The 23,879-nt window shown below is 47.2% G+C and overlaps 1 protein-coding gene across 6 annotated transcripts in view; it reads left to right on the forward strand.

The window, feature by feature from the left end:
• TMPRSS2 (transmembrane serine protease 2) overlaps positions 1-23,879 on the forward strand; it is a 44,896-nt gene that overhangs the window by 13,576 nt on the left and 7,441 nt on the right. For 2 of the 6 annotated variants that reach the window (XM_066370142.1, XM_066370143.1), the window contains exons 2-9: positions 4,469-4,539; positions 7,134-7,356; positions 12,071-12,157; positions 12,821-12,940; positions 17,969-18,095; positions 19,428-19,538; positions 21,958-22,001; positions 22,856-23,027. In XM_066370142.1, the coding sequence (XP_066226239.1) occupies positions 4,525-4,539; positions 7,134-7,356; positions 12,071-12,157; positions 12,821-12,940; positions 17,969-18,095; positions 19,428-19,538; positions 21,958-22,001; positions 22,856-23,027 (899 nt within the window). In that variant the 5' untranslated portion in view covers positions 4,469-4,524. Of the gene's footprint in view, positions 1-1,340; positions 1,365-1,795; positions 2,247-4,012; positions 4,201-4,468; positions 4,540-7,133; positions 7,357-12,070; positions 12,158-12,820; positions 12,941-17,968; positions 18,096-19,427; positions 19,539-21,957; positions 22,002-22,855; positions 23,028-23,879 lie in introns of those variants that run through there. The other 4 variants (XM_066370147.1, XM_066370145.1, XM_066370148.1 and 1 more) reach the window with 4 other exon arrangements.

Here is a 23,879-nt window from a genome sequence, read left to right on the forward strand (position 1 = left end):
TTGTGACAACTCCACTTGTTAATTGTCTGCATTTCACAGATCAACTGGCAGAAGTTCTATAAACCTTAGCCGGTGGCCTTTGCACATTCGCTCCTGGAGAGACCTAGACCCATCTGTCATGTGAGGCGTGCACTCCGTGTTGCACACCTGGGCCTGTGTGGTTTTGTCCCGTTGCCCTCTCGTTCTAATATTGCATCTTTCTCATTTGGCCTTTGGAACTCAAAGAATATTGGGACAGTTTCTTTGTATAATACAAGCAAGCTAGATCTTTACAATAATAAATTAAAAACGACCACATCCAATTGCTGCCCTAAGAAGTGTGTTGGGCCTAACCTGTGGTGGCGCAGTGGGATAAAGCATCAACCTGGAAGTGTTGAGGTCGCCGGTTCGAAACCCTGGGCTTGCCTGGTCAGGGCACATATGGGAGTTGATGCTTCCAGCTCCTCCCCCCTTCTCTCTGTCTCTTCTCTCTCTCTCTCTCTCTCTCTCTCTCTCTCTCTCTCCTCTCTAAAATGAATAAATAAAAAAAATTAAAAAAAAAATAAGCATGAAAAAAAAAAAAAAAAGAAGTGTGTTGGGACCATGAGGCATTCATCAAAAAGGGAAGATGGATGACACAGCCAGTACCTTTCCTGAGGGGGTGTCTGTCTGTCTCTCATCATTGTGCATGCTGTTTGTCTGATTGTCTTATATTTGTTTGTGTTGAGCTGTTATTTAAATCTACCACTGTCTGTTAAATTTGACAGTGTGTGATGTCCCCAACAGGTATGAGAGCATCTTTGTGTATAATATGCTTTTGTACCATGGTTGAGGCATAAGAGACTCTCATGGGTCATTTGTTTATTGGATAGGGAGCATCTACTGCTGATAATTGCTTTGGAGTTTGAAGAAGAGACACAGAATCTGAGGTCCAGGAAGGTGGGCCGCATTGGCTTGTCACACCTTATCGCACCTGCAGTCCCCCTCAAAGGCTCCCAGCAGGGCTTTGCAGCGCCAGAGCAAATGCATGAATGGAAGTGCAGGGTGAAGTCAGTGAAGCCTTCATTATAGGGAACCCTCCTGGCCCCATAGGTGGGAGTCAGCATCTGTGAGACAGAGCTCATTTGCATTCTTTTGGGGGTTTTCCCAATTAGTCTCCAGTAAACGTATGCTGAGATGTGCAGAGAAAAGATACTGTGAGGAGAGTCTGTTCTTGTTTGGGACAAGCTTTGTTATGTCATGGGGTGCAGCTGGGCCTCCATGGCATGATCACAGGTGACTCAGCTGTGACTCAGCTCCCTGAAAGGAAGGCCCACAGTGGACCGAAACAACTGTGCCATGCCATGTGGTGTGACTCACGTGGACGATTGCTGGCCGTCAACAAGGTAGGTGGGGTTAAGGAGCTTCAAGGCATATTCACTTTTTTTTTTGTCACTTAAAGGAAAAGTGCTTTATTGTGGCTGGCGTTCGGCAGGCAGTACAATCACCTGTGTCCTTTAAATGACAGGAAAGAACCTTTGTGGCACAGTGTTGTCTCTCTCTGGCCAGCCAGGTGGCCTGGCTCCTTTCAGAGACCAGTTAGAGATTCGCTATCTTGTGTGGGCGTGGACATGCCGTTTGTGGAGCAGCCGGACCGAAGGTGATCTCCAGGTCTCCTTTCAGACCCAGTTCCATTGGGAGAATTCTCCCCACCCCCACCCCTGGCCCTTTTTCTTGGCCAGAGAAAATTATGGGCAGCACGACTCGTCCTCTATTCCAAAGTCCAGGAAGCTGATCTGGGCACACTTGTGTTTTTGGTTCTAAGGTTTAGTGGGATCGCTGGATGAGACAGGATATCTTGCCATTACTTCTGGGTCCCCGGGCTTTTACTGGACAATTCATGGCCGTGGCTCTCTGGGCGCTTGCCTTCCTCTCTGGCTTCCTCGGCTCAGTGTTAGGGATCTTGAATGAATAGGAAGCCTGGATTGGGAGCATCGATTCCTCGCGCCTTTCGGAGGGCTCCTCCACTGGGAAAGCCGCCAGTGGGATCGAGTTTTCATTTCCTGAAACTTCATCCGAACCTGTGACTGGTGGGATGGCTCAGAGGCGGGGGCAGTGACTGCCACCGAGGGCTGGCAAACCAGAGGGGTGGGAAGGCCCTTCTGGCCGCGACTCTTTTGAAAGTAATCTCAGGACGGTGACAAGTTTATTCCTGCTCAGATGAGAGGGGAGTGGAGCTCATTGTGCTGATGTCAAGTCTTAGAAGGTTCTCTCCTCATGGAATAGAGGTAGGAAAGGTATATTAATATGTGATAATCATACTATTTAAAAGCTTAAATATTATATTCCAAATGGTGATCTCTCCTGTTGTATTGATCAGTTCTCTTTCCTCTTCCCCAGAAAGCTGTTGACATTTTTAATCTTTAAAAAAAAAAAGAAACCTCAATGCTGTCCATATGAACTAGTCCTTATATTTAATATTTACATGATCAGTCAATAAATTATCTGGTGCATTTGGGAGGAACCTAGTTAATGAGGTTTCCCAAGATTAAGAAATCATCCTCGTGTTTTTATTCATAACATGTTGTTATTTTTAGATTAGTAAGCCAGGAAACAATTTTGCTAAGGAGACAGCAAGAACAGAAGAAGTGTGCTGGAGTGGACTCTGCTGGGTTTTCAGAGCTGGTGGACTTCCTGCTGGTAGCTCAGGAGCCCTGAACCAGAGGCAAATATGCAAATGCCATGATTAGCCCCTCCCTTCTCTCTCCCCCACATCAGGCTGCTTACTATGTATCATCGTTACAATCACTTCTATTTAAAAGAGAAATGTATGCAGCACTTTACTAAGAGCTTCCCTAACATCAACTCCTCTCATGCCTCCAACAGCCCTGTGGTGGGTGTTATTATTAGCCCCTTTTGCAGATGAGGAAACTGAGGCAGAGAAATGTTAACTGACTTGCCTGAGGTCACAGCTAATGCAGGACTGAGCTGGGGTCTGGATCCAGAGGCTAGTCCGGAGGTCCTGGGCTTTCCCACGTGCCGTGCTGCCTGCTGCGGTTTGAGCACCTACTGTGTGGTGGGCACTTCACAGATGGAAAACATTCAGACCTGAGCTGGCCAGTTTCGCAGTCCAGAGCTTTCTCACTGGGGATACAATCTTGTGGACAGATGATTGCAAAGGCCTTTTCTTTTTTTTTTTTTTTTTTAATAAAGCATTAGTAATATTAAATGCTATATGTACTTTTATTTATTTATTTATTTATTTATTTATTTATTTATTTATTTATTTATTTATTTTTTACAGAGGCAGAGATAGACAGGGACAGACAGACAGGAACGGAGAGAAATGAGAAGCATCAATCATCAGTTTCTCGTTGCGCGTTGCGACTTCTTAGTTGTTCATTGATTGCTTTCTCACATGTGCCTTGACCGTGGGCCTTCAGTAGACCAAGTAACCCCCTGCTGGAGCCAGCGACCTTGGGTCCAAGCTGGTGAGCTCTTTGCTCAAGCCAGATGAGCCCGCGCTCAAGCTGGCGACCTCGGGGTCTCGAACCTGGGTCCTTCCGCATCCCAGTCCGACGCTCTATCCACTGCTCCACCACCTGGTCAGGCGCAAAGGCCTTTTCTTGAGGCATTCTTTGGTCCTTGCCAGAAAGCAGAGAGGGCAGATAAGAGCCCTCATTTGCTTACAAGAGGAAAAGGGATGTCAGGTGGGGCTTTCCCATAGTGCTTTTCATGTTGATGGTCTTTCTAGATATTGTAGACCATTCACAGACATCAGCAAACAAATGACCCAGAGCTCTGTCTTCATTAGAGACAGTCCAAATGATTAGTTCTGAATTTTTTTCTTTTCTGGATTTAGACTAGTAAACGGTGTAGTAAGTGAGTGTGGATGTGTTTTACAGATTTTTTTTACATGGGTGTATATTAAGAAATGGAAGATTCCATATGGCTTATTTAAAAAGTCAGGTGTGGCCTCTACCTGGTACTAAGTTCTAGACCACCTGCTCAGGGTTGTGGCTACTTCCTCATGCCCATGGTACTTTCTCTGCAGCCACAAGCGAGGTAGCGTCTGACCGCGTCCACTGTCCCCCAGCGCCGGCTCTGCCTGCACCCTCTTGCTGAATCCTCAACTAAACAAGACAGTGTCCATGATTATGTCCATCTGTCCGAGAGTCAGAGAGGGTCAGTGATTGCCCAGTGATACCTCCGGGAACTGGCCCTGCTAGGAGTTGACCCCAGGTATTTACCCACCTGTAGCCTCTGCTGAACTTGAGGCTATGAGTCAGCTTGTGTGTGTTCCTAGTCCCTGGATTCTCCTTTCCGTAGTGGTAGCCTAGAGGAGGGTGCAGCCCCAGACTCCTGTGAGTGGCAGTGGGGAGGATTCCACTGCTTGTTCTGGAGTAAGTTAACTTTCACCGTCCTAGACAGTCTGCTAGTGCTTTCTTCACTGATCTTTCAGAAACTAATTGGTACGGAAATATTACAGTCTTATCATTCTTTCTTCTAGGTCATCTTGAACATTCCAAATACCTCTTGTTACCTGATGTTGCTGATAAAGTCGAGATGGCTTTAAACTCAGTAAGTTGTGAACTATTACCCTTCTGGACTTTTCCATGTTCCCTTATTCCTTCTGTTACTTCCCGGGGTGTGTGTTGCTCAGCACTTTAAGAGCTGTTTGTCCTGACTGGGTGTGCTCCGTGGATGTTGGTCAAGGCCTTCTATACATTACAAGTGAGTGGGAGTCAGGGCGTGGCCACATGGTAGCCGCACAGATGTGAGTCTCAAAGCCGTTGGGTGGATGTCGGGAGATGTGGGTTCTCACCTTGGCCTCTTCTCTTCCTGCTCTGAGGGTAGGGGTGGGACAGAGGGCAGGGGTGGTGTGGGGACAGGTGGTGGCAGGATGATGATAAGAGGCGGTAAGTCCAGGGGAAAAAGGTGTGTAGCATACATGAGCCTAGCTTCCTGATATCCTGGGACAGGTCATAATTGAATGGGGCGTTGGGCTGGCTCTCTCTCACTGAATCCCCCGGCCCGCTCCCCATTAAAGACAAATGCACTATCCTTGTTCACCATCATATCTCACTGGTTCATCTTATACCTGGGAATAAGTATGTTTAGTAAAGAGTTGTGTTTAATAACAATTTTCTAGATCCTGTATCTGGAAAATAGACCTATTGCTCCCCTGATCCCCACCGCCTTTATTTGTTACTAGTATATATTTTTGGGGGGTCCATTTAAAATTTCATATCCACTGCACAGGAATCCGCCAGGACAAACAACTGTGCTTGCGGCCTTTCCTGGGCGGACGGCATGTTCTCAGATGCTTCCGATAGAAGCCCAATACACGTGCTGCTTGTTCTGCCTCTGGTGCCCCATTTAGATGGGAGATTACATCTCGTTTTCTCTCTCTGTCCTCTGCTCTGGTTTAGACTTATAATCTTTGGACTTTTGAAGGAGAACATGGGTGAGTTATTAAGCTAGGGTGAACTCTGGGAGCTCGTTTTTATAATCATGCTTCCCTGGAGGCTCCATTTAAAATTCTAAGCCTTAAGTTGCTCTGCTCAGAGTACCAGTCCTCTTAGAAATTCTCTGAGACTACATCAATAAAAAATCAGGGGAGAAGTTAATGAGCAAGCAGAAAGTTGGCATGGGGACCTCAGACACTGATCACGGGGCAAGTATAGCTTCCCAGCCAGGGCGTGACTAAAGGGTGCTGATGTAGGGAAGAACTCAGGCTGGCGGGGTCTAGAGTGGCTTCCTGGGGTCTGGGTCTTGAAGGGTCGGCCTGGAGAGTCAATTCTTAGGTAGAAAGAGAGAAGAAGGAATTTCTCAGAATATAGCAACCAGACCAGGGTTGCAGCTGAAAATAAAATGCTATGGCTGGAGCAGCACCTTCCACTTCTGGACCTAGAAATTCCACACACAGAAATGTAGCTACGGCAGCCTGCACACCCTTCCACAAAAATGCTTGTGCTGTGTGAGGATTGTTTTATGCAGAACTGCTAAGCAATGGTAAACAAGTTATGTGCCCATGAATAACAGAGGGTGAGTAAATACATTTCTGTAAGAGAAGAGGAGATAGAAAAGGAATTTGCAGAATAGCTTGCATAGATTCCTTAACCACTGTCATGTGTCTCTCTGCCAAATGGCTGTAATTCTGGTAGCGCTAGTTCATAACTTTGTGCCCCATTCTTGAGGTGTTGAACCATTCCAAGACTTCTACACTTTTTCATTTTTTATTTATTTTTTAATTCACTGAGAGGAGGGGAGGCAGAGACAGACTCCCACATGTGCCCCTATGGGGATGCACTTGGAAAGACCACTAGGGGGCGATGCTCTGCCTATTTGGGGCATTGCTCTGTTGCTCAGCAACCGAGCTCTTCTTAATGCCTGTGGCGAGGCCATGGAGCCATCCCCAGTGCCCGGGACCAACTTAATCCAATCGAGCCATGGCTGTAGGAGGGGAAGAGAGAGAGAAAAGCAAAAGGAGGAGAGGTGTAGAAGTAGATGAGTGCTTCTCCTGTGTACCCTGACTGGGAACCGAACCTGAGACATCCACAAACCGGGCCAACGGTCTACCACCAAGACAACTGGCCAGGGCCTACACTTTTTCTTTAAAAATGTGATGTGTGTAGGGTTAGGGTTAGGGAAAAAAAATGTGATGTGTGAAATGGGTGAAGGGGGTCAAAAAGGTACTACTTGTAGTTCTAAGATAGATAAATCTTGGGGAATGTAATGTACAGCATGATGATTATAGTTAATAATACTGTATTACATATATGAAAACTGCTAAGAAAATAGATCTTAAAAGTTTCATCATAAGAAAGTAATTGTAACTCTGTGTGCTGATGGAAGTTAACTAGACTTACTGTGGTGATCGTTGCACAATTTGTAAAAATGTTGAATTATTATGTTGTACACCTGAAACCAGTACCATATTACATAGTAATTATACCACAATAAAAAAATGAATAGTAAACAAATAGAATAAAATCTATTGACAGTTAATTGAGAATTCTGGTTAGCTTTTATTCTAGGTAGGTTTAGCTTTTGGTATAATATAGACACCCTAAAAGAATCTGAAGAATGCTTCCAGTGTCTTGTCTGAGTGCACTGGGATATATATGTATTCATTAGGGTTTCATATTATTCTTTTTTTTTTAATTGTTTAGGGATTACCACCAGGTGCTGGACCTTACTACGAAAACCATGGATACCAGCCTGAACGCCTGTATCCCCCACCGCCCCCCGTATCCCCCAATGCCTACCCAGCGTACCCGGCTCACTACTACCCGTCCGCAGTACCCCACTACGCCCCGAGGGTTCTGACAAACGCTTCGACACCCGTCATCCACACGCAGCCCAAGTCCCCATCTGGGGCATCATGTACCTCAAGTAGGACCCATTTTTGTGTTTATTTGCTATACTGGAACCCAAGTTTGGGGTCTTCCTTCTCTAAAGGGCTCCCTTCCCACCAGCTCTGTGGCCAACTCTTCTCGGCTGCTAGAGCTGGTCCATTTAACATGCCTTCCTTCTCCCCTTCCTCTGTGTCAAAGCTGTCAGCTGCCCAGGGGTCACCTCCTGTCCTGAGGCCTTTCAGGAGTCTCTGAGCTGCAAAGATCTTCACATTTCCTTAACTCTCCTGTCCCAGCTTTGTCTCCCAGGATGGTCTTCCAGAATGGGCCTCTCTTACTGTTCTTTGCCTCTGTGGCTTATCTTGAATAAATGGTAGGTAAGCTTTAGATGCAGGAGTAAGCGATCTGACCTTCCTTTGTGGTGCAGTTCCATGGATACAGCCTGTTGTGGTTAAGAGGCTCAATAAGGATTTTGTGTTCAGGGAGTAAAGTGGCTAGTGAGGTCCTTGAGACTTTGGCTTGGCTTTAATGACCTGTGGGCAGGCCCGAACTGGCTGCAGAGAGGACCTGAGGGACTGCCAGCTATGTGTCCATTTGTCATCGATTGATCGTGTCAACAGAGAGTATCTCTTTTACACTCTCATTCACCCCCCTTCTTTGCATTGGACTTTGTCTCCTTCCTCCCCAGACCCTTTCTTCTTCTTCGTCATTTATGTTAAGACCTGCCCAGTGCAGCAGTGGACTAGGACAGCCAGCCCTCTTCCAGAACCAGTACAGTGGCTCTCCTAACGTTTGCATTGCTAATGTTTTTATTTTATTGAGGGAGATATACATGTGTATGCAACTCATGCTGTCCCAGGTGAATAACAAAGTGCATTTCCATTTGCCCACCACAGCATGACCGAAGTGAATCCACCTGTGTTGTTTGGAGCCTTGTAGGCCATACCCCCCCCCCCCAACCTCCCTGCTGTTAACAAGCACTATCAATTACTCTGGTATTTTTGCCTCCCTCACTCTTCACATGGCTTGTCCATGCTGTTCCTTCTTTCCATCAGCCTTTGCTTTATTTTATGTAGCATTTTTAATCCCTTCATGAAGGAATCTCAATCATTTTCGCTTCTTTGCTACAAGGTCCTCTCTTCCCCTCTATTACTTCCTCTGTTCAAGGAAGGCTGCCTCCATGCTAACATCTTTCTCGTGGTTGTTGGGCAGGTGGAGACCAGTGGCCAGTGGTTCTTCATTGGGAGGACTTTGACCCCTGGAGATATTAGTCTGAGAAAGTTTTGTTAAAACCACGGGTGGGGCCCTGGCCGGTTGGCTCAGTGGTAGAGCGTTGGCCTGGCGTGCAGGAGTCCCGGGTTCAATTCCCAGCCAGGGCACACAGGAGAAGCGCCCATCTGCTTCTCCACCCCTCCCCCTCTCCTTCCTCTCTGTCTCTCTCTTCCCCTCCAGCAGCCAAGGCTCCATTGGAGCAAAGTTGGCCCGGGTACTGAGGATGACTCTATGGCCTCTGCCTCAGGCACTAAAATGGCTCTGGTTGCGGCAGAGCAACACCCCAGAGGGGCAGAGCGTCGCCCCCTGGTGGGCATGCCGGGTGGATCCCAGTCGGGCGCATGCGGGAGTCTGTCTGACTGCCTCCCAGTTTCCAACTTCGAAAAAATAAAAAAAACAAAAAAACAAAACAAAAACCCCCCCAGGGATGAGTGCTACTGACATCTCCTGGGTGGGTGCCAGGGGTGCTGCTCAACATCCTACAGTGCACAGGGCACCCCCAAATCCAAGACTGATCCAGCCGAGATGTCAATAGTACTGAGGCTGAGAACTTAGTCCAGCAGTTTTTCAACATTTTTACACGTTTGACCAGTGAAAATAGGAGGATCATTTTGGGGACCACTAAGGCAGAAATCACCCCAAGCATAAGCAAATTCGACTAAGATCATTGGGTCTGTAATTTTCATATAACATTAGGGTGGTTAATTCTTTCATAGACTGGCATGAAATTTCTGGTGGACCGGTCCAGAGGATGGCAGTTGAAAAACACTGACGTCTGTCAGCGTGGTGGGAAGGGAGCCAGGTGAAGAGGGTTGAGGAACCTGACAGTGATACCTGCCTCCTGAAGAAAGAGGACAGGGGTCAGAAACCAGGGGTCCCCTCTTGAGGTCAGCACCTTCAGTAGGTGGTACTCATAAGAATGACCGTCCAACCCAGGCCAACTGAAAGATCCCACTTGCCTGACATGCATGTTCTCACTTTTCCAGGGGAAAAGTTGGTAATGACAGACACCTGGACAGGAATATAGGAATCTCTTGTCAGTTACTTTTTGTGGGAAGAATAGGACCCTACACATACGGTTTTGCGTATAAAACTGTCCATTAAACTGAAAAATAGCTTTTGAACTTACCTCGCTATTATTTTTAGAACATTTTGTTGGCTGATAACATATAAAAACATATATATTTATTAAGTGTAACATTTGACCTTGGAAGTACTTTTTTTTTTAACGATATACTATTTTTTAAAGAGTAGTTTCAGGCTTTTAGAAAAATTGTGTGTAAAGAGTTCCTATATACCTCCTTCCCTCATCCCCCAAAGTTTCCTATTGTCTTACCTGAGCATGACACATCTGTTAAAATCAATGACCCAATATTGATACATTATTGTTAACAAAGGTCCTAGTTTTAAATTAGAATAATACCCTTTTTTATTGTATATTGGTTTTGACAGCTGTATGATGGCACCTGCCCATCATTATTACAGTATCATATGAATAGTTTCATGCCCTAACAGTTTTTGTGCTCTTAGTGTTTATTCTTCTCTCTTCTTGCCCCAGCATTTGGCAACAAGTGATCTTACTGTTGTGTCTTTTCCAGAAAGTCATATAGATGGACTCAGGCGATCTGTAGCCTTGTCAGAGCCTTGACAGTACAGTATTCTGCAAGTGACTTAAGTAGCACAAGTCAGAAGATTCCCCCACCAGGAGTACAGGGGCCATCCTTGGACTTAATGTATCTGTTTGCTTTAGCAGCAGTTACATGTTTCACTTTGAATCACAATGCATACACATGTTACAGTTTAGGTTTTGGAGAATGAGGGCCAGCAAGCCTATGATGCAAACAAACAGTAGGGCTGAATCCTCAGTAGACTAAATTGATCATGATGAAGGTAAATGGAAACCAACATAGAGTCAAGTCTGGGCCGAACAGACACTGATTGCAAAATGCTGGTCCACCAAAGGTAAAACTGGGGGTGCCCACTGCCCACCTGCTCCCAGTAAGACCTGGGCAGATTACCGGCCACACACTCGAGAGGCTGAGATAACCTAATTTAATATCCCTTAACTCACCGGGCAAGTTGTTTTTTTCTTAGATAAAATAACATTCGTGAAAATTGCCCAAAGGAAAAGATTATTCTTGGCCAGCGGGTAATATTGGCCATTTGGAATTTCTCCAGCAAGCGGCCTCTTTGACTCCACCTTGCCTTCCCCAGACATCATCGCTGTAGGCCAAGTTCTGATAATGTTGCAGGGTGGCCCTTGGCGCTCCTTGGAGCAGTGGCCTTGAAGTCACCCGTGAGCCTGTTGGGAGCTGCAAATTCATGCCTTCCTCGCCCCCGTATGAATCAGAATCTCTCCTCTGGTGATTCCTAAGCCTGTTACAGTATGAGAACAGACTGTGGAATTCTCAGAACATGGCTTTCAGCCCCAATCAGATGGGTCAGCTCTGGTCTGTCCACTCCAGAAGCTGAATTTCTTGTCCTGATTGACTTGCAGAAGACCAGAGGTGTAGCTGTGGGTGCACCAGGCCTCCCTATGCAGTCTTCCTTTCCAGCCTGGTGTCCTATGGTGTATACTAAGGAGGTTCGAAGATGTGTTTAAATTTCTTTTCCCCATTTCCCCTCTACCTCTCCACCTTCCTCCCAAAGAAAGCTCCCAGGGGTACCTGGGCCTGGAGCTGCCCTCCATGTAGGAATTGCCACGGGTGAGGGTGTCTGGGGCCGTTCTCTGAAGCTACGTACAACATTGGGCTTACACTCTGACCTATAATGGCATGCCAGTTTGTTTTGACTAGAGATCACTGGTTACCTTTACCGAAGTCTTTATTCTTAGCTAAAAATATTGCTGCCCTCAGACCGAAGGGTCGATGTTAGCGCTGCCCAGTAGAACTTGCCACAATGACAGCATGGTAGCCAGTGGCCACAGGGACCATCAAGCACTTGCATTTACCGAACTATTTAGTAATTTAATCACAATTAATTGAAAGTGCAAATAACCACATGTAGCTAATGACTGGACAAGGCAAGGTGGGTCTGTAGTGTCATTTCATGAACAGCCATGGTGAGACAGTTCTCTTGCCTTGAGTATCACTGACCTGGAGGTGATAGTTTTGGGGACATTTTTAGGATTTTGCTTATGCTTGTAACTACTGAAACAAGGCACTTTTCCTCTTTCAGCCAATTTGTTACATTAATCATTAATTTAACAATTTTGAGACCATACTTTTCTTTTTAAGAGATTAATTTTATTGTATGTTGCTTTATATCATGGCTTCCTACGTTTGGTTTCTGAAAAAGCACACAGTTTAGTGCCATGGAACAATTAAGACCTCCTGGGATACATCCTCAAATGTTGCTTTTTTAAGCGCATAAGAATTATTATTTCTTGATGTACTATATTATAAAAGTAGTAGAATACATTTGAGAGTGTGATAAAAAAAAAACACTTTTCAATAAATCGTAAACTTGTTTCTTTTTCTCAGAGACTAAGAGAGCACTCTGCATCACCTTCACCCTGGTGGCCGTCCTCGCCGGAGCAGTGGCGGCCGCTGTCCTGCTCTGGAAGTTCAGTAAGTGTGGAGTGACCACCCCGAAGCTGGAGAGGGTGTGACTTGGGCCTGGCACGCGATGCTCGGGTCGTTGTGGTGTGCTGAGCACTCAACAGCCTTGATCTTTGGTCTGGGGGTTTTCTCTCCTCCAGCATGAGCTGTCTTCTCCTTCCTTCTGTTTAGTCACTGCGATGCATGGATAACCATTCCTGGAAGCAAGCATCACCTTGTCTGAGTCACGTGCTTCTTCCTAATCTGTGGGTTGTTGAGGTCCCGTGCCATGAGTGTGGTGTTGACACATGGTGGGAGAAGCATTTCAAGTTTACTCAGTGGTTTGGGGCACCAGGTGCCACCTGGCACTCTGAGCACAGGTTCCCTGCCTTGGGACCACACCTGGTCCCCTGTGTCACAGTGTATAGCAGTGACCAGAAAGGTAATGGAGCCTGTTCAAATCTAAGGCCAGGAGTCCTTCGCAACAGCCCTGGAAGAGGCGTGCCCTAGGTGCTCTGTGCTGCTGCCCTGTAGCCTTGTTTGCTTTGATGTATTGTAGCAAGGACACAGCCTCTCGTCAAAATTAAGGGGAAAAGATTCTTCCTCATTATGCAGTGGAAGACAGAACTCGTGGTTATGGGGCAGGTTCCTTGGTTCCTGAGCCTGACAAGCGTCTCCCTCCATCTCTACCAGCACGGAACAAGTGCGCACTGTCAGGGATGGAGTGCGGCTCCTCGGGGACCTGTGTCAGCGCCTCCCACTGGTGTGACGGGGTCCTGCACTGTCCCAGCGGGGAAGACGAGAACCAGTGTGGTGAGTGGGGGACTGCGTGTGGTCAGGGCCAGGCACCGGGGTCCACCATGTTTAGGACATGCCAATGCAGGCCTGTATCATGCTTCCCTTTCTGGAGTCTTGAGTTAACCCCGATTTTCAGATGAGGAGACAGCTCAGAGAGAGTGTTCCTGGTCCTGCATCACACAGCAGTAGGAGGGACACGACAGGGCCAGTCACTGGGACATGCCCACTCCCATCTACCACAGAATGTCACCACATGACTGTGAAAAGGAGCAAACAGCTTCAAATGTAAAGTTGAGGGCACACTCTGTGCTGTGACTGTAACTGAGAAAGAGATGCTTGAGTCCCAGAGTTGGGCTAACGTCACTGACACCCACACCCAGAGAGCAGTGCTTGTCCTCTGAGCTGATAACGTTTCATACAGTTAACACTGGGGAAAGACTGCCCATATCATGGGCATCTTCCTTTCCTCGTGGCTTCCTTGGTGAGCTTTCTCTTCCTGCACATCCTCACTTCCTGGGCGAGACACCTGTGTGGGCTGTGCTGTCAGCCCTGGCTCCTGGACTCCTCCCTGAGGAAGCCTGGGCACCGGGCTGGCCTCTGCTACCCGCATGGTCACCTGTGCCCACAGGTGAATGCCCCCGTCTCTGTGCCAGGAGCTCCTGGTCGGGGAACGTTTGCACTTGCAATCGACTCACTCTCCAAACTTTTGACACAGTGCCTGCCTTTATTTTAGCCATGATCTGTTGGTCACCCGTTTTTGACATTAAGTGGGAAGTTTTGGAGGCTGAGCAGAGGGTGGTTAGGGTACCGGGTAGAAATGGCTTTTGATGTTTCCTACACACTTGTGCGTGTGAGTGAACCAGCTCCAGCGAGACAAATTCATGTTACCTGTAGAGTCTCCTTCTCTCTTTCTCTTCTTAATGTCTGTTATATTTTTCTAAATATATGAAGAATTAATATACTCAAATGGCTCAGAATTCTGAAAGTACCAAAGCATACGTAGTGATTTTCTCTCCCCAACTCCGCTCAAACACGCTCACACACTCACACACATATACACAAACCCACACAGCACACACATACACTGTGAGATAATATATATTGGTCTCTGCCCCCAGCTCCTGGCACAGAGCTCCTGAAACCCTTACAATTTCCTAAGTGACAAGAGCACTAAGAACATCTTTTGTTTTATTTGGACGTTGACATCAGCTCCCGACACCAGACTCCTAAAACCCTTTTAATTTCCTGGGTGACACAGGTATATTTTGTAATGAGAAGACTCTGGGTGTGGGCCTGGATGAGGCTGGGCACCAGAAAGAACAAGCCATGATTAGAAGCTGGGAAGTTTTAGCCCTCCCTCCCATACTCTTGAAAAAGGAGAGAAGCTAAACACGGAGTTGGTGGTCCATCATGGCTACGTGATGAAGCCTCCATATAATCCCAAGAGTATGGTTTTCAGCAGCTTCCTGGTGGGCGGGTGGGCAGAGGTGCCAAGAGAGCGGTGCACCCACGTGCCTTGCCCTCCACACCTCCTCCATCACGTCCTGTGATCCTAAACCAGTGCACATAAGCATGTTTTCCTGAGTTGTGTAATTTCTTCTAAAAATCTGACCAAACCTGAGCAGGGGATGGGGAACCTCCAGTTTGGTCAGAAGCATGGTGACCATCTGGCCTTAGAGTGAGAACAATCCTGTGGGACTGAGCCCTTCACCTGTGGGATCTGAAGCCATCTCCAGATAGACTGTGTCAGGATTAAGTTGTAGGACACCCTGGTGTGGAGAATAGCTTGGTGTGGGGAAAGCCCCCTGCATGTTTGGTGACCAGAAGTGTCAGAAGTAAAATATTCTGTGAGGATAAAGGAGACACATGAGAAACAGGTGCCGGGAGGAGGGAAGAGCTGGGTTGTTTTTCTAACTCACACACACTCATCCACACACTGTCATGTACACGCACCACGTATGCGAACACACATATGAAGTATCCACATACACACTCTCTCTACAGAAACACCACTATTCAATCATACACACTCATGTACACACAAGTCAATTATACACATGTAGACACAGCACATAGAAAACACTTATCAAGTACACACACGTATACTTTTCTCTATTAAAATGCCATAAGAGCCTGACCAGGTGGTGGCGCAGTGGATAGAGCGTCGGACTGGGATGCGGAAGGACCCAGGTTCGAGACCCCGAGGTCGCCAGCTTGAGCACGGGCTCATCTGGCTTGAGCAAAGAGCTCACCAGCTTGAACCCAAGGTCCCTGGCTCCAGCAGGGGGTTACTCGGTCTGCTGAAGGCCCGCGGTCAAGGTACATGTGAGAAAGCAATCAATGAACAACTAAGAAGTCGCAACGCGCAACAAGAAACTGATGATTGATGCTTCTCATCTCTCTCCGTTCCTGTCTGTCTGTCCCTGTCTATCTCTGCCTCTGTAAAAAATAAATAAATAAATAAAATGCCATAAGAGAAACAGAAGAACCACTTGAGGGGACAGAGTTAACATAATGCTTTAGGTACCTGAGATTTGCTAAGAGGGCAGATCTAAATGTTCTCACCATGAAAAGAAAGGAAGGAAGGAAGGAAGGAAGGAAGGAAGGAAGGAAGGAAGGAAGGAAGGAAGGAAGGAAGGAAGGAAGGAAGGGGGTTGAGGTGAATATTTATGCTAATTAGCTTGACTGTGGTGATTATTTCACAATGCATACATACATCAAAACACCAGTTGTATACCTTAAATTTATACAGTTTTTATTTGTCCATGATACTTCAGAAAAGCTGAAAAAAATCACAATACTTAAACAAAAAACTGCTTGAGACCTGCTAGGGTTCTCTGGTGCACCAGCTGACATCTTTTCCCAGTTAGCATTTGAATATAGATAGTTGGAAGGGAAAAAAATCCCTCCCCAAATGTCCATAAATCAAGAATGAAATGTCTCCCTTACTCTCTACCATGTTAGTGTCACTTTCTATTTTTAATTTTGAAAGTATATCTAATTCTGATTACTTAAATTAGTAGGCATACTCAGAAGTTGAGCAGAGTGCAGAATTCCCATCCCCCTCACCATCACCCCTATTTCTTTTAAACTTAAAAAAGTTTTCTTTCCATTGATTTGAGAGAGAGGAAGGGAGAGCTAGAGATAGAAATAGAGAGAGAGAGAGAGTGAGAGAGAAGCATCATCTTGTTTCACTTGGTTGTTGCATTTTAGTTATGTACACATTGGTTGCTTCTTGTATGTGCCCTGACCAGGGATCAAATCCACGACCTCTGTGTGCCGGAACAATGCTCTATCCATTGAGCAACCCGGCCAGAACACAGTTGCCCCTACTTCTAATGTCTTGTACTAGTACAGTACATGTATTATAATTGATGAGCTAATATTGATACATCATTATTAACTATATTTCTGAGGTTACAGTAAGGTTCACTCTTGTTATTGTGGTCAAATGTTTAATGTATTTACGTTGGGATAGTGGATCTGGACACATATATAATGACATGTCTACATTTTTATAGTGTCATACAGAGTAATTTTACTGCCTTAAACATCCTTTGTGTTCCACGTGTTCATCCTTTCCCCAACCTCAGGCAACCACTGATGTTTTTACTGTCTCCTTGGTTTTGCATTTTTCAGAATGTGGTATTTAGAATCATACATTATATGACCTTTTCAGATTGGCTTCTTTCCCTTAGTAATGTACACTTAAGTTTCCCCATGTCTTTCCAACTTGATAGCTCATTTCTTTATAGCCCTGAGTAACATTCCATTGTCCGGATGCAGTACAGTTTGTTTACCTGCTCACAGAACACTTGGCTAACACACACATGGCATGTGGAATCACTCATCACGGAGGTATTGGGAAATAATGAGACCAAGGCTGATATTCCATGGAGGAATGTCAGTCATTCTGCCCAGCAAGTCAGGGGTCATGGACAGGAGGTGAGAATGAGGTCCAAGAATAGTGGGTCCTTTATCGTACACTGTGAGCCCACAGCTGTTCTCCCCAAACCACAGAGCTCGGTTTTTCAGAACGCTCCAGTTAATCCAAGTCCTCTTAGGTCCGTTCTGGGAGTCGCCACTTGACTTTTCTCTCACACAGTGAAATGTGCTCAAAATTCTGAGCTGTGGTTACTTCTAGGGAGAGAGAGGAATGGAATTGGGAGGGGCTTACGCTGTGTTTATAAAATTTTATCTCTTTAAGCAACAGAGCTGAGTTTTGGCTGAATGTGCATGAATTTAGAGGCAGAGCCTCCACCAGGTACTGGGCACATTGCTGGGCGCTCTGCCCTGGCCCAGGGTTTGGGCAAAAGACACTCCACATGCTGCTCAAAATGACTGTTGAAAGAGCATTTTTCAAAAACCTTTTATTTATTTATTTCTTCAAAGCATTTTTTTTACTGAGATATAATTCACTTACAGTAAGATTTATCTTTTTAAAGTGTGTGATTTGGTGGCCTTTACATATTTGCCGATTCGTGCAGCCATCGCCACAGTCAATTCCAGAATAGTTTTGTCCCTTCAGAAGGAAACCTTGAGCTGGCTTCTTCCCACCCTCCAAGTCCTAAGTAACCACTAATCTTTCGGTATCTACAGATTTTCTACGCTGGACATTTTATAGACAGTATGTGGCCCTTGTGCCTGGCTTCTGTCACTAAGTGGTATCTTCCGGGTTCACAGATGTCCTGCTTGTCGGTGCTTTATTCATTTCTGTGGCTGGATAAGATTCCATTGTGTGGATAGACTGCATACTGTGCATTCATCCCTCGATGGACTTTTGGGCTATTTCCACCTTTTGGCTGTTGTGAACAGTGCTGCCAGGGAACATCTATGTGCAAGGCTTTGCCTGAATCTCTGCGTTCAATTATTTTGGGTAAAGAGCACTTTTTAAGCAGGGAAAGAATAGATGTGTGGCCTCCCCCGAGGGCGGTCAGCGCCTTGGATAGAGGGAACTGGCGCCTGAGACCCTGTGTAGGCGGCAGGGCCATGCAGCAGTCGGAACAGCTGTCTGAAATGCATGGGCTGCGTCTCTCCCTGCAGTTCGTCTCTACGGTCCACACTTCATCCTGCAAGTGTTCTCGTCCCAGAGGAAGTCGTGGCACCCCGTGTGCCAGGACGACTGGAGTGAGAGCTATGGAAGGGCAGCGTGCCAGGACATGGGCTACAGGTGAGTTTGGAGCCCTGTGACCTCACAAGTGGGGCTGGGGCACCATGGTGACTGGGACAGGCAGCAGAAACTCGAGAAAGACCAGTGGTTCTCACTGCCCCTCCTGGGAAGTGCCAGCACTCGAGCATCGTGGACAGTTTTCTCCTTCCCAGGGCTGATTTAGGAAGCCAGCTAGGGGACCTCCTGCCCATCACATCTACCCCTGCTCTCTCCCTGCCCGCCACCCAGCTCTGCCTTGACCTCTGTCCACTCCTGGTTCCTCAGGACCATCCAGTGCTGTGGTCACCAGGGCCCAGTATGCTGATGGAGGGCCTCTCTGGGTGGGGACTGGGGTTGGGGGCTGAGTCAGGAGGGCTGGATGGGGAAGTTGGCAGGAACCAACCCTGCACAACCTTCACAGCACACACATGCTAGGCATTGAAGGTGATTGAACAGGAGAGGATTGATCATTGTATTGGTTCATGAGAGAATTCTTTCTTGCACATAGTCACAAGGAATGTGAGAGAGAAGGAGGGACTGTCCCCTCCCAGAGTCCCAACTAGGATCTCACCAGAACATCACTGGTGATTTTATTACTGCTATCTCTTCTTTGGGGTGTCCCTGTGTGACTTCTATGCAGTTCTAGGGTGTTCTCTATATGCCTGTTTCCAAAAGGAATTGCAACTTGATAAGAACATTGGTATCTTAGCTAATGAATCACTTCAAAATGCCATCCCTGCTGCAGAGTTGAATGACAGAGTGAAGCCCGCATCACAGTCCAGGACCTGTACTTCTAACCGGGGGCATTTTAATAGCTGTAAAATCTGTTAGATCATATGTATGTACACATCCTTATTCTCGTTTCTTTCTTTTTAAAATATTTTTATTGGTTGGTTTTAGAGAGATAGAAAGGGAGGGGAAGAGAGAGAGCGAGAGCGAGAGAAAGATTGGTTTGTTGCTCCACTTGTTTATGCATTCATTGGTTGATTCTCATATGTGCCCTGACCTAGGATCAAATCTGCAACCCTGGTGCCTTGGGACAACGCTTCCACCAACTGAGCTACCTGGCCAGGGCAATTGTTGTTTCTTTATTCTCACCCAAACTAGATTAGAAAGACGACCAGTGGAGGACTTTAATCTGACACTTGAGGGTAATGGTGTCGAGAAAGATGGTTATAACGTAGCCACTTGTTCAGAACTTATAATTTTCTTTTCCAAAATGCTAAAGTGTTCCCCTTTATCTGAAGTTCATGCAAGAGAAGTAGTGCGATCTGACATATGATTTGTGATCACTCACAACTTAACTATTATTTTAAATATGCTTTTTTGTCTCTCTCTCTCTTTTTTTTTTAGGAATAGTTTTTATTCTAGCCAGGGAATAGTGGACGACAGCGGGGCCACCAGCTTTATGAAGCTGAACCTGAGTGCCAGCAACACCGATCTCTACAAAAAGCTCTACCACAGGTATTTGATTTCCGTTCTCCTTTGAAAAATGTAGAATGAGAATGGCAGGGGATATCATAGGGCATCACTGTCCTAAGTCTGATTTTTCTGAGCTGCAATGGTGGGTTTGGCTGCGTTCTCATTGCCAGGGGTATAGAGTCTGAGCAGGACAGGTCACCCTGAGTAGCTGGGTTCATTCTGGAGAAGGATTATGTGCCATTTCATTGTGCCCTCCACCCTCGATGGTATTGGATGCCATTGCAAACCTGAGAGTCCACATTATTGTCTTCACTATCTGGACATTAGAACTGGACCTACTATGTGTCAGGGAGGGTCTCTAGAGACCAAGAGAGCAGCTTGGGGTCCCAGCAGGGTGACCAGCTCACGGTTTGCCCAGGACTTGGCTGGTTTTAGCACTGAAACTCCTGTTTCCCAGGAATTCCACAGTTCCAGACAGCGGGATGGTTGGGTTCTCAGCCCCAAGCCTTGTGCCACAGGACGCCCTGTGAGAGGCCAAGAGGGAGCAACTAGTTCTGTTCAGCCACATTTACTGCACTTCCAAGCCAACTTGCAGTCCTGGGTGGGTCACAGTAGTCCTGTGGGTGGAAATGAGCCCAAACAATGGAGTGGGGCAGGGCTTAAGCTACTCGATTTGTTTCACAACTGTTTAAAATGCTTACAGTCTTCCTAGTATCATCATTATCTGACTGTTTTCATGTCAGAGACACAGTGTCTTTTGTGAATAAGCTTTCCTAAGCTCCCTGGTCCCTGTCACTCTTCCCCAGGGGGTAGCCAGGCCATCCCCTCCCCATAGGCCAGGTGCCACTTTAGGGCAGGATGGGTTAATCAGTCCTCCCTCCTTTCCTGTGAGTGGGAGGTTGGAAGGTTTGCATTCCTGGTGGCCGCTGGCTGAGATGTCTGGGGGGCTGACTTCCTCCTGAGCCTGGCTGTCCCAGGGAATGTGACAGGGTGAGTCCAGGGGGAAGGGTGTGAGTGGCCAGGTGTGCCCATCAAAACTATGGCTGTGGTTTGCCTTCCAGAGAAGCTAAACACAGCTGCTTGGGCTCCTTGTAGGGGCTGAGTGTTTCTTTGTCTTCCTGGGTTACACACAGATGCAGAGCTGCGGTAGGGAGGGGAGGCTGCCATCTCTCTGCAAGAGCCTCGGGGACTCACAGGCAGGCTGCCACATTTGGAGGAAAGAAGAGAAGGTCATTTGTCTGGCACGTGGTGTCTCTTAAATGTGTTGGGAGGTGGCAAGACTTTTCTTTTGATTTCAGAAGTTGCTCTTTAATATCAGAGTCTCTTGGCTTCTATCCTAGTGGCCACAGCACACTCAGATGCTGGTGGCTTGCGCAGTGGGGTTTTTTTGTAGAGGAGAATCAACCTCACAATTCTTAGAAAACATCTTCTAGTTCGTGGAAATGTGCTTCTTTTGGCATGGCCAATGCCCCTCAGCCAAAGACCACCAGGACACACCCACAGTCCTCGGCACTGTGGAGCATCTCTGTTGGAAGGGGTTGTAAATGACTTCTAGTATTTGGGCCTGTGTTGCGTCATTCTGGGGAAGATTCACAGAAGCAGGGATTTGCTCTGGTTTGGATGGCTTTCAGAAATCATGGGTGATTCTTGGGTTGGTATCTTAGTGCTTTTTTTCTAGAAGGTGGGTGGCATGCAGTCAGGCTACCTCCAGGACTGGCAAGGAAGCTATAGTTTTGCATGGTAGCCGGCAGAGGAGGTGGGCAGTCATTGGTTTGGAGCAGGTTCATGGTGTGTGTTCAGACAGCACTATGCAGTGGACTGTCCCGACGTTGGTCTCTGTGGAGTTGTGTGCAGCAGAACGCAGCCTGCTGTGAATGCCTGTGAGTGCGTCTGCCCTCTCCAGCCTGTGCAGATGAGAATTTGCTATACAACAGAATGCACCAGTTCTTTCTTTTTTATCTGTAACCTCAAATGTTTATCTCTTAAATGAGTAACTTTTCTTCTGCTCCTGGGAAGATAATTAATCATATTGTTTTCTGTGCAATAATTGTAAAGCAGTCACAAGGAAACCAGTGTTTACAAATGGAACCCTTAAAAATATTAGAGGATCATTTTAAATTCCAGAATAAAAACAATGGCTGACATTGTTGTGTTGCTTCCCCTCAAAACCACCCTATGAGTTAGTGCTGCTACTAGCCTATTCTGCATGTGGGAAAACTGAGGCACAGAGGTTAAGTGACTTGCCCAAAGTCATGTACTGAGTGAGATTTGAACCCATACTCTTCATCCCTGTCCCCAGTGTGGATTTGCTTTCCTGATTCGACCCTTCAGTCATGGATCCGTCTACATTTGGAGAGGCAAGGGAGTGAGAATGTTGAAAGAAAATATTAATTTCTAAGTATTTTGAGAGTCAAGTGTCTCCTGATGTATTGTGACCACAATTTTCTTTCTTCTTTTGTAGCGACGTCTGTTCCTCAAAAACCGTGGTGTCTCTACGCTGCATAGGTGAGTGAGTCCTGACTTTCCTCTTTGTGTTGCAAAAAAGGAGACAGTCTGTACATTTGAATGGGTATCCCCATGTCTTTGAGAATTGGAGAGAGAAGGCCCCCTTTTTGAACCACCCCAAGGTGGAGCTGCCAGTCCCTATGCTGTGTTTGCCTTACTTATAGTTTCCAAACCTTTTATCAGCAGGGAAGGCACTGTCCCTATGCTTCCTCTTGGGTACAGCCCCATTCTGTTCCTTCATGGGCTCTTGGTCCTGAAGCTCAGCTTCTCTGACTGAAGGGGTGACACTGGCAGATGCTCCTGGTGGCTCTATGTCCCAGTGGTCCTGGCACTGGCTTGTCTGCAGGGCTGGGATCAAGCTTCTTTGGTTACCAAGAGAGCGTGGTGCCTGACCCACCTTCCAGCCCCAGTGGCACCAGGTGGGGAATGCGACCAGCACACAGGGGAAAGTCCCTCCTTCACTTTGTTCAGGAATTCTGGGCCTCTGAGCAGTCAATGCCTCTGGGACTCAAAGAGATCCCAAGGCCCTTATCATTCAGGAACCCCCTGCTGAGTGTCTGAGTCACAGTGTCACAAAAGTGGTGCTTCCTGGGGGTGGGGGTGGGGGGGCTGGAGGAGTGCTCTGTCATCTCTCTAACCAAAAAGAGGCCAGGCCATGTTCTTTCCTTTCAAAGTCAGACCCCGAGCCAATGAGAGTGAGAGGTGGTGACAGTTACCCACCAGCCTGGCGGTGGGACCTTTGGGATGGCAGCCCTCGGGGCACACACAGTGCTAGGGGCAGTGGCGGGTATTGGGGATGCAGGGTGCCCCAGATCTTGTTCACTGGCCAGCTGTGTTGTGCTTGTCACCTTCAGAGTGTGGTGTCAACACGAAGATGAGCCGCCAGGGCCGGATCGTGGGTGGGACGAATGCCGCTCCAGGGGACTGGCCCTGGCAGGTCAGCCTGCATGTCCAAGGCGTTCATGTCTGTGGAGGCTCCATTATCACCCCCGAGTGGATCGTGACAGCCGCTCACTGCGTGGAAGAGTATGTTCATGGTGGGACAAGGGCTTCTGGGTTTGGAGGTGGCTCCATGGCCATGTGGCCTTGAGTGAAGTCTTTTGAACTCTTGCAGCTGTGGTTTCTGTGTGTTTACGTGGGAGTTCTAGTGGTGCCCGCTTTGGGGTATGGCTGGGGAGGTCAGAGGAGCTGCTGCTTGTGAAGCACATGGTCAGACCCATCCCTCAGCAAGTATGCGCTGGGTGTCCACACATGCAGGCGGGGAAGCAAGATGCAAGGTGGGGCTGGGATGTCACTGTCCTTCTCTGCCCTCTTGGAAGCTCTGATTTCTTGTGGACAATTATCCTTGGTCTAGAGGCTGCAGTCAGACTCGCCCGGGGTCTCATTCTTCCCCGCAAGAAGGTTCCCGGTGGCCTCAGTTAAGTGTCCTTGGGCCAAGTGTTGCCCACACAGCCAGGTTGGGAGGGGTGAGGGTAGGCATAATTTATAGCATTAACTTCTTGGAAATATTGCCCCTTCCTTTTTTTCTTAAACATAGAGTTTTTTGGTCACACATCAGTGTTGGAGGAAACCTCCCTCATCAGAACAGCTTTTCTGGGTTAGGGTGTGTTGGGGCCTGACTCAGCTCTCTGACCATAGTGTGCACCTGTAAGACAGGTGCATCTGCTCCTCCTAAGAGCAGTGGTGAGGGCTGCAGGAAGCAGTACTCATTCCCCAAGCTTGTCCCCTCCCTCCCTTCACTGGACTCTGATGGCTCTCTAGGATTTGGGGTGCTCTCAGTGGGAAACACCTTGATGGCTACCGACCTAGAGTCTTTTCATTCCTACACATTTATCAAGCACCTCCTGTGGCAGAAAATGCCTTAGCATATAAAGGTAG

This window comes from Saccopteryx leptura, chromosome 2, assembly GCF_036850995.1.
Source record: "Saccopteryx leptura isolate mSacLep1 chromosome 2, mSacLep1_pri_phased_curated, whole genome shotgun sequence".
In the NCBI taxonomy this organism is placed as follows: Eukaryota; Metazoa; Chordata; class Mammalia; order Chiroptera; family Emballonuridae; genus Saccopteryx; species Saccopteryx leptura.